Below are 13,289 nucleotides of genomic sequence, written 5' to 3' on the forward strand. Positions count from 1 at the left end.
AAAGAATGTAGTCCTTGAAGGCTGTCAGAGCATTTGGTACAGCTAACATTTCCTTTTGATTTATGTGCAGGTGCATTTGACTTGGGTTCCATTTGCCCTGAATGCACTTCCCTGCCAGGTGAGCACCCCATGTATAGTCTGATGAGTCTGTTGTTAAGATTTGGGCAGAAGGGGGTAATGTGAATGGTAGTCCCCTGTTTTGGTGGCAGGCCTCTGCCCACCAAAAAACTCTAGACGTAGGCAAGGTATGATAGGAATCCTTGCTTCCAGATCCTGTGAATGTTGACACCATAGGCTTTTGAGATACCATTGTAGTTTCCTCATATGCAGCCTTGCATATGGAATTAGAAGAATGCAAGAGGCCATGAACCCCAAGGCTTGCAGTATTTGCCTTGCAGATAGCTGGGTTTTTGTGGCCACTTGTTTGAAGTAAGTTGTCAAATGAATCTGTTTCTCTGGCATGAGGAAAGCCATCTGGGAAGTTGTATTCAAGCTTGCTCCCAGGAATATAATTAGTTGACAGGGTACCAGGTGTGATTTCTTTTCGTTTATGGTGAACCCCAGACAAGTCAGTACCCTTTGAACAAAGGCCAGATGATTCAAAAGAATGCCCTTGCTTTCTGCCTGAATTAGACAGTCGTCCAGGTATGGGTATATTTGAATATTTTTTTGCCTGCAAAATGCAATGACTGGAGCTAGGCACTTTGTGAATACCCTGGGTGTAGTAGATAAGCCAAAGGGCAGTACAGAGAACTAATAGTGCATGTAGCCTGCTTTGAAGCGTAGGCATCTTCTGCATGACTCCCTGATAGAGATGTGCAGGTAATGCTTCTTTTAAGTCTAGTGTTGCCAACCATGCATCCTTGCCTAGCATAGGAAGCAGCTGGTGAAGAGTCAACATTTTGAATTTTGGAGTCACCAAAAATGTGTTTAGAGTAGAAAGATCCAGGATAGGACACCATGTATTGCCTTTTCTGGGTACTAGGAAAAGTCTCAAATAGAAACCTCGTCTCTTTTCCTCTTCTGGTACCAAATGAATAGCCCGCATGTTTAAGAGAGAGAGAGTACTTGATTTTGGGCCTCTGCCCACTGATTTGGGGATAGATCTGGCCATCCGCTTGGTGTTGGCAATGTGTGGAAGTGAAATCTGTATCGTTGGGACACTATTTAAAACCCATTTGTCTTGGGTAATGAGTTCCCAGTTTTTGGCCTGCAGACCAATCTTTCCACCTAAAGGAGCATTCAGTTGGGAAGTGCTTGTAAGTTTTAAAACCAAGTCATTGAGACAGTTTTCCATGGGGGGGTGGGGTCTTACTACTCCCAGAGTTGGGTGCGGAAACCCCCCACTGCCTAGTCTTGTGTGTCCCTTGGGACTGAAACCTGGGGTTTCTGCTGTGTCTGGGTTTGGCTTGAGAAGACCTGGAAGGGGCTGGAAAGGACCAATTTTTAGAGGGCCAGTGCCTACTAAATCTAGGAGGCTGAACTTGTAAGAAATATTTAACAGTTTGCATAGATTTAGCTTTTATCTTTCATCATTTTAAGAACTTCCTCAGCCTTGTTGCCAAACAAGCGGTCCTGATTTAAGGGAGCCTCCAACAATTTAGCTTTAGCATGATCAGGCAAGGATTGCTCCTTAAGCCAAGCATGCCTTCTGAGCACAGACCCAATAACAGCAGCCCTGCAAGAGGCCTCTAATGAATCAAATCCACACTGCAAAGTATGTTTTCCAACATGTTCAGCAGAATGCATTAAATCCTGTAATTCTTTATTTTCAGCACAGTCAGGAATCATCATCATTTTCTGTTTAAGCAATCCAATAACATGTTGTTGATACTTTAACATATGAAACTGGCAGTTTAAAGCCCTAATGGCCAAGGTTGCAGAAGTGTAAACTTTCTAACCCCATCTATCCAGTGCCCTGGAGTCTCTATCAGAGGGGGTAGGATTTTTACCAGTAGAAGCCTTAATGCCCTTGGGTCCCTGTGAAATAGTCTCTGGATCCGCAATAGGATGTTTAAAAAGGAACTTGTGAGAATCAGGAACCCTGGAATATCTGTCAGGTTTTCTGGGAGCAGGAGGCAAAGAATCAGAGGCCAAACTACATTCCGAAAAAGCATCATCAACAATGTCTAGTACAGGAGGTATAGCTAAAGGCCTATGCTGAGGCAGGAGTAAGAAATACCCAAGCCTCTTTTTTGAATCAGAAAAATCCTGGCTTTCCCAGTGGAAATGCTCCCTTAGAGTATATGTAAGGTTTCACCAAAATAAAAATCCTCTGGAGGGGAAGCAGAGGGAATAGAGTCCTCTGCATCCGAATCCTCATAAGTACATAAGGGCAAATCCAGATCATCAGAAGAATCAGAAAAATCAGAATCCTGGTCAGAAGATTCATAAACAACTTCAGTCCTAGGTCTCTTAGAAGGGGGAGGTTGGCTTCCCCTGATTAAAGATCTTCAGCCATTCTTATCATTTGTTTTTTAGGCACAGAGGCCTGAGCATGCGGCCTGGGCATCGGTTTCTTAGGTATGGTTTGAGATTTTGGCCTAAATGAAGAAGGAGGCATCAGTTTAATATGCAAGTCCATAGGCCTGAATACACCCTCAGAAGCCGGTGCCTGCACAGCGGCTTCAAACCCATCCAAAGTAGAGACATCTGCAGGTTCCACAGTTGAAGCATCTCGTGGCATACCGGACGCCGAATGGGTATCAGTAGAGGCCTGGGAGTCAGAAGTAGCGGGTATCAGGGGCTGCGAAAGCGCCTCACTGAGTACCGGCAAACTGGCGACTGGCTTAGGAGAAGTGTTGTCGGCAGCTTTGGACCTCAGTGGCCTGTCTATGTCTTTATCTTTGTGTTTTTTCAGAATCCCGGTAGTCGGATGGCTAACCAATGACATTTCTGGATAATTAAACAGAGAACTGAAATATTTAGAAGCATAATCCAAATGGAAAAACAGAGTTCAAAAAGCGCAAATGAACAAACTCGATAAAAAACGCTGTACTCCTATGTGTCATGAGACGCCAAACCTGGTCTGAAAAGAACTCCAAGCGAGTATAAAAACTGAATTTAATATACAAAAATAATGAAATGTACAACACAACGAGAAAAGTTAAGCGCTTTCACTCGCAAAATATGAGCTTCATCAGAACTGTTACAAACAGGAAATAGATTCATTTTAAAAACTTTTTGGCGCCAAAACGCTACCTTGTAACAAAAGTTCTTAAAGATGTACAAACAATGAAATACAATAAAAACATTGTATCCTAAACACATTATGTCAGTCTAAAAACTTTTAATAAATAATTAATAATAAATAATAGTTGAATAAATGTAATAAAATGAAATATGAACTATGTACTAATAACTTTTAGTATGTTTGATATATTTGATAACTAATAAATACCATAAACATATAATAAACACATATGTATATAAAAATGATTAAATACACCATCTGTGTAAGTGTCTATGTAAATAATAATGCAGGTTTTATAGTAATAAAATCATTTAATCCTGGTGGATTAGAAGTGTCAGTATAAAACTGCCACCATATTTCCTTGTATGACAATAGTCCTTTATAATCGCCCCCTCTCTGTGCACATGACAAATTTTCCAAAATTGCAAATTTGATTGTATGTATATTTCCATATTGTTTTATATGCTTGTATAGGGCGTTCTTTTCGTCACAGGTCTTAATACTATAATAATGCGCATATATTCGTTTATGCAATTTCTGTTCTGTTTTGCCAATATAAAATCCAGACCATGCTGTGCATTTTGCTAAATAAATAACCCATCTGGTGTTACAATTTTCACTAACAAATGTTATTTTAGATTTATGTATGTTGTCTAAAATAATGTGGCTTTCTTCATATATAGCAAAACACTGTTTGCAATTACCACATTTTGTAGTTTTTTTATTATTATTAGCAAAATGTCTGGGTATATTACCTCTCTCTATATAATTTTTAAAGGACTATTGTCATACAAGGAAATATGGTGGCAGTTTTATACTGACGCTTCTAATCTGCCAGGATTAAATGATTTTATTACTATAAAACCTGCATTATTTACATAGACACTGACACAGATGGTGTATTTAATCATTTTTATGTACATATATGTTTATTATATGTTTATGGTATTTATTAGTCATCAAATATATCAAACATACTAAAAGTTATTAGTACATAGTTCATATTTCATTTTATTATATTTATTCAATTATTATTTATTATTAATTATTTATTAAAAGTTTTTAGACGGACATAATGTGTTTAGGATACGTTTTTATTGTATTTCATTGTTTGTACATCTTTAAGAACTTTTGTTACAAGGTAGCGTTTTGGCGCCAGAAAGTTTTTAAAATGAATCTATTTCCTGTTTGTAACAGTTCTGATGAAGCTCGTATTTTGCGAGTGAAAGCGCTTAACTTTTCTCCTTGTGTTGTACATTTCATTATTTTTGTATATTAAATTCAGTTTTTATACTCGCTTGGAGTTCTTTTCAGACCAGTTTTGGCATCCCATGACACACAGGAGTACAGCGTGTTTTATGGAGAAATGTTTAGAAGTGAAAATATACCGATGATGGACAGTGCTCTGATTAAATAATGCACAAAACCGACAACAAGGTACATCGTAGTTAGGGCCTAGGCAAGGAATACAGTATGAATGAAAATCTTTGTGAGGTATTTGCTTTCCACAAATAATGCAATTATTAACTTTTACTGACATCGGTAAGGAGCAAGAAAAAGTTTCCCCAGTGGGGTACTTCACTTTAGTTGAAGACTTCGGTTCCGAAACTCGAAATCGAAAATTTCAGGAGTCGGCCGACCGGCACTTGCGAACTGCTTCTGCTTCGGGCACGGCAAGAAAGACTGATGTAATGGCGTCGGCTGCATGTTTTATACCCCCGACGACCTGACGTCATGGAAGAAGGGACAGCAACAGACGCAGGACCCAAGACTTTGTTAACCAGGCCGACTGAGGGCTACTGCAAGCAGATAACCCAAATGTAATGACTGCAACAGTGAAACATGAAGAACATCATGGAATAGACTCCAGATTCTAATTGGTCTGTGAGACCTGCTTGATGACTCATCTGTTTAGCAACTTTAGCACTTCTGTTGCTGGGGACTCTAACTGATTATGTGAAGTATAGGGAATCTTTAATCTTTTGTTTGGGGGATACAAAAAGGGTATGGCATAGCCTCTGGTGGTTATCTTCAACACCCATGAATTAGAAGTTGCGGTTTGCCAGGCTTGATGGAGTAAGGTTAAGTGTCCCTCAGAGTGCTGCAGCCAGGCAACTGTTTAGGGATGCTGGTAGGGTTTTCTAAGTGAAAGGAACAAGGAAACCCTGGTTCTGCAGTCCACTGCTACCTCTTGGGCAATATCCATTCAAACTGCATCGCCCTCTGCTTTGGGGAGGCCTATCTCCAGGAGTGTCGTGGTGAAAACACTGTGAATTTCTCAGCCATATCTTCTTACCCCCCCCTTTGATTCCTGGAATAAGATCTTTATTGAGAGGAGAAACGGATCCTTACGGCAGACAGGGTCTTATTGTTTTGTTCGCTCCTGGTAAGAGTCTTTTATCTTGGGTCCAAAGACAGTGGAACTATCAAAAGGGGCATTAATAAAGGATGCCTTGAAACTTCTTCAAATTTGCATCCAGGCATGCTGATGCAGGTTAAAGTCTGTACCAGCTGCTCTTGATGCGTCATCTGCTGCATTCGATAGAAGTCACATAGCAATAGTGGAAGTAGATAGAAGAATAGATATTTGATTGTGCACTATACTTTGACATCCTATGGTAAGTCACCCGAAACAGACTTGGAAATCTCCTTGATCAAGTCCCTTAAAAATAAGCCAAATGAGCAAGGTAATTCAGGGCCCCAAAGTGCAAAGGTTGCTGAAGCACAAGTATTTCTCTAGTCTGTCCAATGCCCTGGGTTCTCTGTTAGGAGAATGGACAGATGAACTTTCCTCAGATAGTTCTTTCTTTGTGGCTGCTGCTACCACCATGGTATCAAGTATAGGGCCCTTAGACTAGCGTTTCCAGTCTTTCAGAGCTACTTGGATTCTGTCCAGCTTTTTGGGGAGACTGGTTCTGTAATGTCAGGGTCCTTCCAATCCCTCTGTGCTATGAGGTCTATTAAAGTAGCAAGAAGGGCCCCACCCAGGGCACAGATGGTCCATACCCAAAGGCTTCAAAAACATGGACTCATCCCATAGGAGTTTCAGTGGAGTGTCACCTTTTCTGCTTCATCAATTCTAGGATGTCCCCAAATGTGACTTTTTCTAAGAGGGGTCCTGGGGAATCCTTCATTCAAATCCATGTCCTCAGTGATGACCTCAGGTGAGGAGTCTATGTACTTCCATTTGCACATCTTCTTTCACAGAACACATCTCTGGGGCTCTCATGGAGACATGTCAGAATCAGATGGGGAGCTCGAATGTACAGCTGTCTCGAAGCCTGTGGGTTCTAACTGCCTCTGTCGACTCAAATGAGAAGAATGAGGGCACAGGATCCATTGGGTGTTGGAACAGATACAAACTCAGTCCACATACCTGCCTTCTGGACCAGCCAAGGCCTTTAACTCTGGACCAGCAAAGGCCTTTAACATAGTCACAAAAGCAGACTCTGTCATTGAAGCTAAGGGAATACTTCCTCTGTCTGCTGACTTAAGCAGTCTCCCAGTTCCAACAGAGACCAGCTTCGAGAGGACCTTGGAGCCAAGCTGTCAAGTACCGAAGCACAGAGGGGGAGGAATAGCTCCAAAAAACGTTGATGTCAACTCCATCGTTGGCACTCTGACTCTGACACTTTGGCTCCAGGACTTCTCTCAACATGATAACATCAGAGAAAGATGGTAAGGAATGAAGTTGAAGCCAAAGTCTACAGAGCTGTCAGATCGGCCAGTGGTGCACTGGAAGGGTTTGGATCCATAGAAACTAGTTCCGGGTAGGGAGCGGATATCAGAACAAAATGTGAATTGGTCAATAGGCCTGTTCCCAGCCCTCCTCTTAGGGACAGTGCTGGGAGGACCCTCAGCAATTTTTGTCCTCAAGAATTGCCTTATCTGTTTGGCATCCATTTTGGACAGACTTCTGTTGGATCATCCAGACCTTGATGATGAAGTTACAGACATGAATCTCAGATGTAGTTTATGCTGCAGGATTGACGAATGTAGCAGAGGACTCATTGGACCCTGAGAAAAAGACACACTAGGGGAGAAGTTCAAATCCAGTTAGCAGATGGAGCTTACTGCCTAGAAGTCTTAGGTATCGGACCTGACAGACTGGTCGGATCCAGAGACCTTTTTCTGAATTTCTCTGCTCTTCTCATCTGACCTCTTTTCATGAGTCATTTTTCCTAGTGACCTCTCTCAATGTTCTTCTTTATTTCTGTCCTTCTGTTTTTCTTTTCAGTTTTGGTAGAAGCAGATGACCGTTTTACTACAGATGACATAGTCGAAGACCTTGTCTGTAGAGGAAGCAAACCCTTAATTATTAGTTTTTCTCTTCTGCCTTGGATGGCTCTGGATCTGAGGGCAGCACAAATATCACAGTTAGCCTGAAGGTGAGAGGCACCCAAACTACAGACACACAAGGAAAACACACAGATACTCTAAAAGATAAAAACTTTTACTATCACTACTAGACGGCACTCAGAAAAAGGCTTATGAACTAAAACACTAAACACTAACCTCAACCTAAAATACAAACTACACTATACTAAATACTAAAAACTAAAGGGAGGCGTCAAGAGACTGAAAAAAAAAAGAATTGATTCATTTACTGTGAGTGCAAGAAGAGTTCTCGGAAATATGTCTGAATGAACAGGCGGCAAATGAGATCCGGGGTAAATCAGACAGAAGGGAATTGTGGGTAGAGGAGAAGTCAGAGTTCTCAGATCCAAAGATCTGGTAGAAGGTGTTGAGGTTGGATCCAATCAGATCTGACAACCCAAATATTGAATCGGTTGAAAACAGACATCAGATCAGCTTTTATCACCCCCCCCCCCGAGATAAGATATCCTGGATGACAAGTGAGAAAAGGCAACTTTGGTCTGGCTAAAAAAGGAAGAATCCCCCAAAAAAGAGGAAGAGACTATCAATGCCATCTGTACCACTGATAGATTGCTCTCAGGAAAATGAAGGCTCAAACTTAATGGAAGAATGAAGAGACAGCCAGGGTGGGAGAGGGAGCCCCTCATACAGTCATTCAGATTTATTAGACTGCTCTTTGTTCTACGGTGTTCCTACTTTCTTTTTGAAACATCCCTGTCATTGTTTTTAGGACTGTTTCTTTTGTTTTTATTGGAAGTTGTAGAGGGAGTGATAAATTTCTTGGTAAATTTGGAGAAGGAGGGCTAAAAAATCTGAGAGAACCCTTGAATCAGTTTCCCTCTTTCAAACTTTTTAATGACTTCTGCAGTAGAAGGTCCAAAAACTAATTCGCTATCCAAGGGAAAAATTCAAAATGTCATTTTTGACATCATCTGTGAGGTTCTGGAAATGCAGCCAGGCAAACCTCCTCATAACAGTTCTAGGGGCAGCAGCCCTGGAAGTGGCATCAGCAGAGTCATGCGCACATTTCAAACAGTGGGCTAGTTGCTTGAGAAACAACACAGGCCACGTTAAACAAAGCAGACTTCTCCACACACGAGGAAAGATATTTCAAAATATTCCTCATATTCTCACAAGTGACAAGCATGAACTTAAACATTTGAGCTTGACAGTTGACAATTCTAAAAACAAGTATTGCAAAAGAATACATTTTCCCCCAAAACTCATCAAAAGCCTTCCAGCTCTTGTCAGGAAGAGAGGAGTTAGTATTAATCAAATGTTTAGCAGCAGCTGGATTCACTACAGCAACAGTTGCAAGGTCAGATCTGGGATGCATACATAAAGTACCACATTTTTAAGTTATCAGACAGAACAGGAGGAACAGGAGGAACAGGAGCAGGTTCTGGAAATTTCAGTTGTAACAAAATAATATTTTCTGAGAGACTGAGAAATATCACTGTTTTCACAGTGAAACAACTGATTCATTCCAGAAAGAGTGCTAGAGAAAGAGAATCCTTCAACAGGGACTGACCTAAGTCATGCTCATCTCAGAATCGGAGTCAGAAATCTGTGGAGACAACATATCTGTTCCTTCAAAATCATTTTGACGTTCAACTTCTTGAATTTCTACAGGAAAAGAATCTTATTTTCTTTTACCAGAAACAGCCATTTAAGAAGGATCAACAGCATGCACTAAACCCTGAGCTAAGCCTAATATTTTTTCTGTCCAGGGTCACTGAAACAGGCAAAAAGTGTGTTTATTTTTTTGTTTCTTTTTGATGGGAATACCAGAATAGTCCAGAGGTACTGACCCAAACTAAAGGATGAGTGGTCAGAGGAGACAGCTTGGCCACAGCAGAGTTGCTCACCTGCAGCTGAGGCACTTTAGTAGCCTAAAGTTCTCCCAAAAAGAAGAAAATTATCTGCCCAGCAATGGAGCAGCAATAGTCAACCACTGATCCTCAAAAACCTGCAGAAGAGCATTCTTCTCTAAGACAGTTCTGAAGGGCTTGGCATCAAACTTGATGTTTTAGACAGCTCAGCTAGAGCTGACTAATGGTTTGGGTGTGTGGAAGGTGCCCTAAAGCTTTGAAAGCTGTCTTATATCACATGCAGCATATAACCCATATATCTAAGGCTACTGCAACAGTGATCCATATGAAGAACATCCAGTGTTGCCTGTGCCAGAAAGGATCAATTAATATAACTTTTGTGGTGTTCCTCCTGTTTTGTTTTTTTTTTCTGGATCAATCTTGGGATTCAGATCAAATAAGGAAAGACAAAAAGAAGCCTGTCCCTGCAGCTGACGGAGAATGTATCCACTGCCCAAGCTTCTAGGTGCAGGACTCTAGAACGAAAGTTTATGTGGGATGCAAAGAAATCCATCACTAGCAGTTTCCTTTTTTGCATCAGTGAGAGGAAGCCTGTTTGTGCAGTGCCCATTTGTAGGTGTCTGATGAGGTTCTTCTTAGGTATTCTGCCAGTAAGCTGCCCCTTGTGAGAATGTATACCACCAATGATGTCGTATTGTGGTTTACAGCCATCACCCAAGTTTTCAGTGCTACCCTGCACAACTGACAGCACTGTGTGCGCCTCCCTGTTTGCTGATGTACCAGATGAGTGTGGCATTGTCTGTAAAAATCCTCTGGATGCCTGGAACCCATATAGTTTCAGTGTATGGACAGTAAACTGGACTGACCAACATGTTTTTAGGATTCTGTGCAACTTGGTCTCTGACAGTCCAGGTATCATGCACCTTCAGACCCTAAGGGTGTGCCCCCTGAGCTGTTCTGAAGAATCTGTACTCAGGATCTGGTTGTCGGTTAGGGAGAAGGGTATGCCTTTTTTTTCTTTGACCACGCAGATTCACCAGTTCACTTCCTTTTTATAGGCAATAGTTGTGGTAGGAATGGATACTCTAGTGACTGACAATACTGGCCCCCACATAAGCTCCTATGGAATAATTAGATTTCCTTCATATGTATGTGGTGCAGTGATACTACAAGAATGGTGACAGTCATGTGCCCTACGATCTTGAGGATGTCTCTGGCAGTCCACATAAATTTTTGTGTCATCAGCTGAAAAAACGCTGTCAGTGCTAGCACTTTCTCCTGATGGAGAAAAAACCGTGGTGATTTTGGTGTCTACATGTGCTCCCGGGAAATTTGCCAAATGGGAGAGATCCAAATTTAACTTCTGCAGGTTCAAAGTGAATCCTAATTTCTGCAGACCTAGAAGAGCAAAGCTGGTGGCCTTTACAGCCTCCTTTTCCTAAGATGGGGCTTGCAGGAGACCATCATGACAGTACGGGTAGATATGAATGTTATTTGTCTTGTAATGGGTGGTTATTGGTGCTAGACATTTGGAGAAGACTCTGGGAGCAGTGGCCAAGATAAAGGGCATGGAGGCAAACTGGAACAGGCCACTCCTTGCCACAAGTCTCCTGTCCCTTGGGTAAATATGAATGTGCAGAAATGCATCTTTTAAAACCATGATGAGCAGAATTGCACTTTGACTTAGTAACAGATAGAGAATCCAGAGTTGTAGCACTCTGAACGTTTGTAATGAAAGGAACCTATTTAACTTGGACAAGTCCTAAATGGACAGCCACATGCTGGCTTTTTTTGGAACCAAGAAGAGCCTTACGTAGCTTTCTTGCCTCTAGGGATAATTTCTATGATTTCTTGTTGCAATGAAGGGGCAGAATGGGTATGATAAGTGGCTCTAGATCTGCTGAAACCTTTTTTACCTTTTTACGCAGGGGTTCTGACTTGAATTCTTGATGGTAGCCCCTTGCAATAATGTCCAATACCAATCTGTCTGATGCAATTTACCTCCACTCCTCCAGGGAAGCAGTTATTCTCCATCTTAAGTTTGGTGGGTGTTGTGACATAGGTAAGGATTAGGATTGGGTAGTCGCTGTTGATTTTTGGGGAACCAAAGCTTTGTTGATCTCCTGGCCTCCCCATCTTGCCATTTCTTTTAATGAAAGAGCTTGCCCTTTGGTCTGCTTGCCTTTTCCTGGAATTCTATAAAATAGGCTCTGTTTATTATGGTAATTCCTACTATACTTAGGAACAGGAGGATGGAACACATGACATATTGCACCTAAGTATTTTCCTTCTCTTCGGGTTCTTAAAACCCTTGCAGGCTTGTTGTACATGTAGCCTGACCTGACAGACCACACACATGTTTGACTGTATCATACTATATAGTAAAAAAGAACTCAAGATGGCTGACCATAAGTTTTACCTTTATGCTGATATGTGGAGATGTCCCAAGGGTGGGAAAGATAAGCTGATGAGCAACTCTGGCCAAATTCTGCCTGTGGCAGAGTTCCTTGAAGTTACAAGTGCAGCAATAGCTTACAAGAAGAACATCTACTGGTTAGTACATGAAAAGAATGCATAAGTTAAAGTACGATGACCACACTGGGGTTACTCTGGTATCTTTTGTATGGAAAGTTTAGCTCTGCATAGTTTGCCCAGTTTCAAGTTGACTTTGGTGTTTTACCTACAAGCCATACATCAGTGGGCTTGGGTACAGCCAATGCAGAGCACTGCTCCTACTTAAAATTCAGGCACAATTCTCATTTGTGGTAACTAATGAAATTCCTCCTCATTACAGTGAACGCAAAGTGAGGCTTGAGAAATAACATTAATTAAATAACATTAATCAAAGTTTAACTTAACTTAGTAAAAAAAAAAAAAAAAAAAAAAAAAAAAAAAGCAAAGGTATAGTTTGCCACTGCAAGAATGACCACTAGCATACCTGGTAAGAATTTTGTGGAACACAGGGGACTTTGAAAGTTATGGAGGAAGTTTCAATATACAAGACAGAACTGTAGAGTAGAGAAGTGCATATATATATATATATATATATATATATATATATATATATATATATATATACACACACACACACACACACACACACTTTATATGCAAGTATCAATATTGCCAAGGTTCTACTTACTTGTTGTAATTCACATGTTTCTGGAAGTTTTTATTTAGAAACTCTTTATAAAATATGGCCATCTCATCAGCAGTTAGAGTTCTTTTTCTACCTGGACAAAAAAAAAATAATTTGTTTTGTTCAAAGTACTACATTTGGCAGCAGTTATAAAGAAATAAGACCTCTCTCTTGGAGTTCTTTGGAAAAATGCATCTCTGGGCACTTACCTTTACTTAACAAATATGGCATTCTATAAAACCTTACTGTAAAATATACAAAATGGCATTTCAAACTCAGAGCACATGTAACCAGTACTGCAAAATTATACACCATTACATTACCATCAAATTATCTAAACAGAGCAGGTCAACTCTTCCCTGCAATTTCTACTTGCAAGCAATAACATATTAAAGGAAGTTATATGTGTTTCTATAAAATAAGTATTTGTAACAGAAGTTCATATACAAATATTCTTTGTCTGGATATATTTCTACTCATAAGGGAGAAACCACAAAAGGAAAAAAAAAAAGAACATGAAAACAAATATGTAAAGTTACCCATACATGACATCAGATGACCTAAGAATAAGCACGAAAAGTGAGAATTTCGAAAAAGACAGTGGCCAGTCACGGACATCCACAGGAAGTAGCATAAAAGCAGACAATAGGAAAGCAAAAATATGTTGGATCACTCACCGTAACAATGGATGCCTGGATAATACATTCAGTGCCAAAGGCATCCCTAAGTGGTTGGGATAATGCCAGAT

The 13,289-nt window shown here is 40.7% G+C and overlaps 1 protein-coding gene across 2 annotated transcripts in view; it reads right to left on the bottom strand.

Moving 5' to 3' along the window:
- The window catches only part of LOC122804570 (cytochrome c oxidase assembly factor 8), a 350,597-nt gene that overhangs the window by 63,174 nt on the left and 274,134 nt on the right, over positions 1 to 13,289 (bottom strand). For both annotated transcript variants that reach the window (XM_044074516.1, XM_044074517.1), the window contains exon 4: positions 12,545 to 12,635. In XM_044074516.1, coding sequence (XP_043930451.1) covers positions 12,545 to 12,635 — 91 coding nt within the window. The remainder of the gene's footprint in view (positions 1 to 12,544; positions 12,636 to 13,289) is intronic.

This window comes from Protopterus annectens, chromosome 6.part0 (genome assembly GCF_019279795.1).
Source record: "Protopterus annectens isolate FY-2018-M chromosome 6.part0, PAN1.0, whole genome shotgun sequence".
NCBI lineage: Eukaryota > Metazoa > Chordata > Ceratodontiformes > Protopteridae > Protopterus > Protopterus annectens.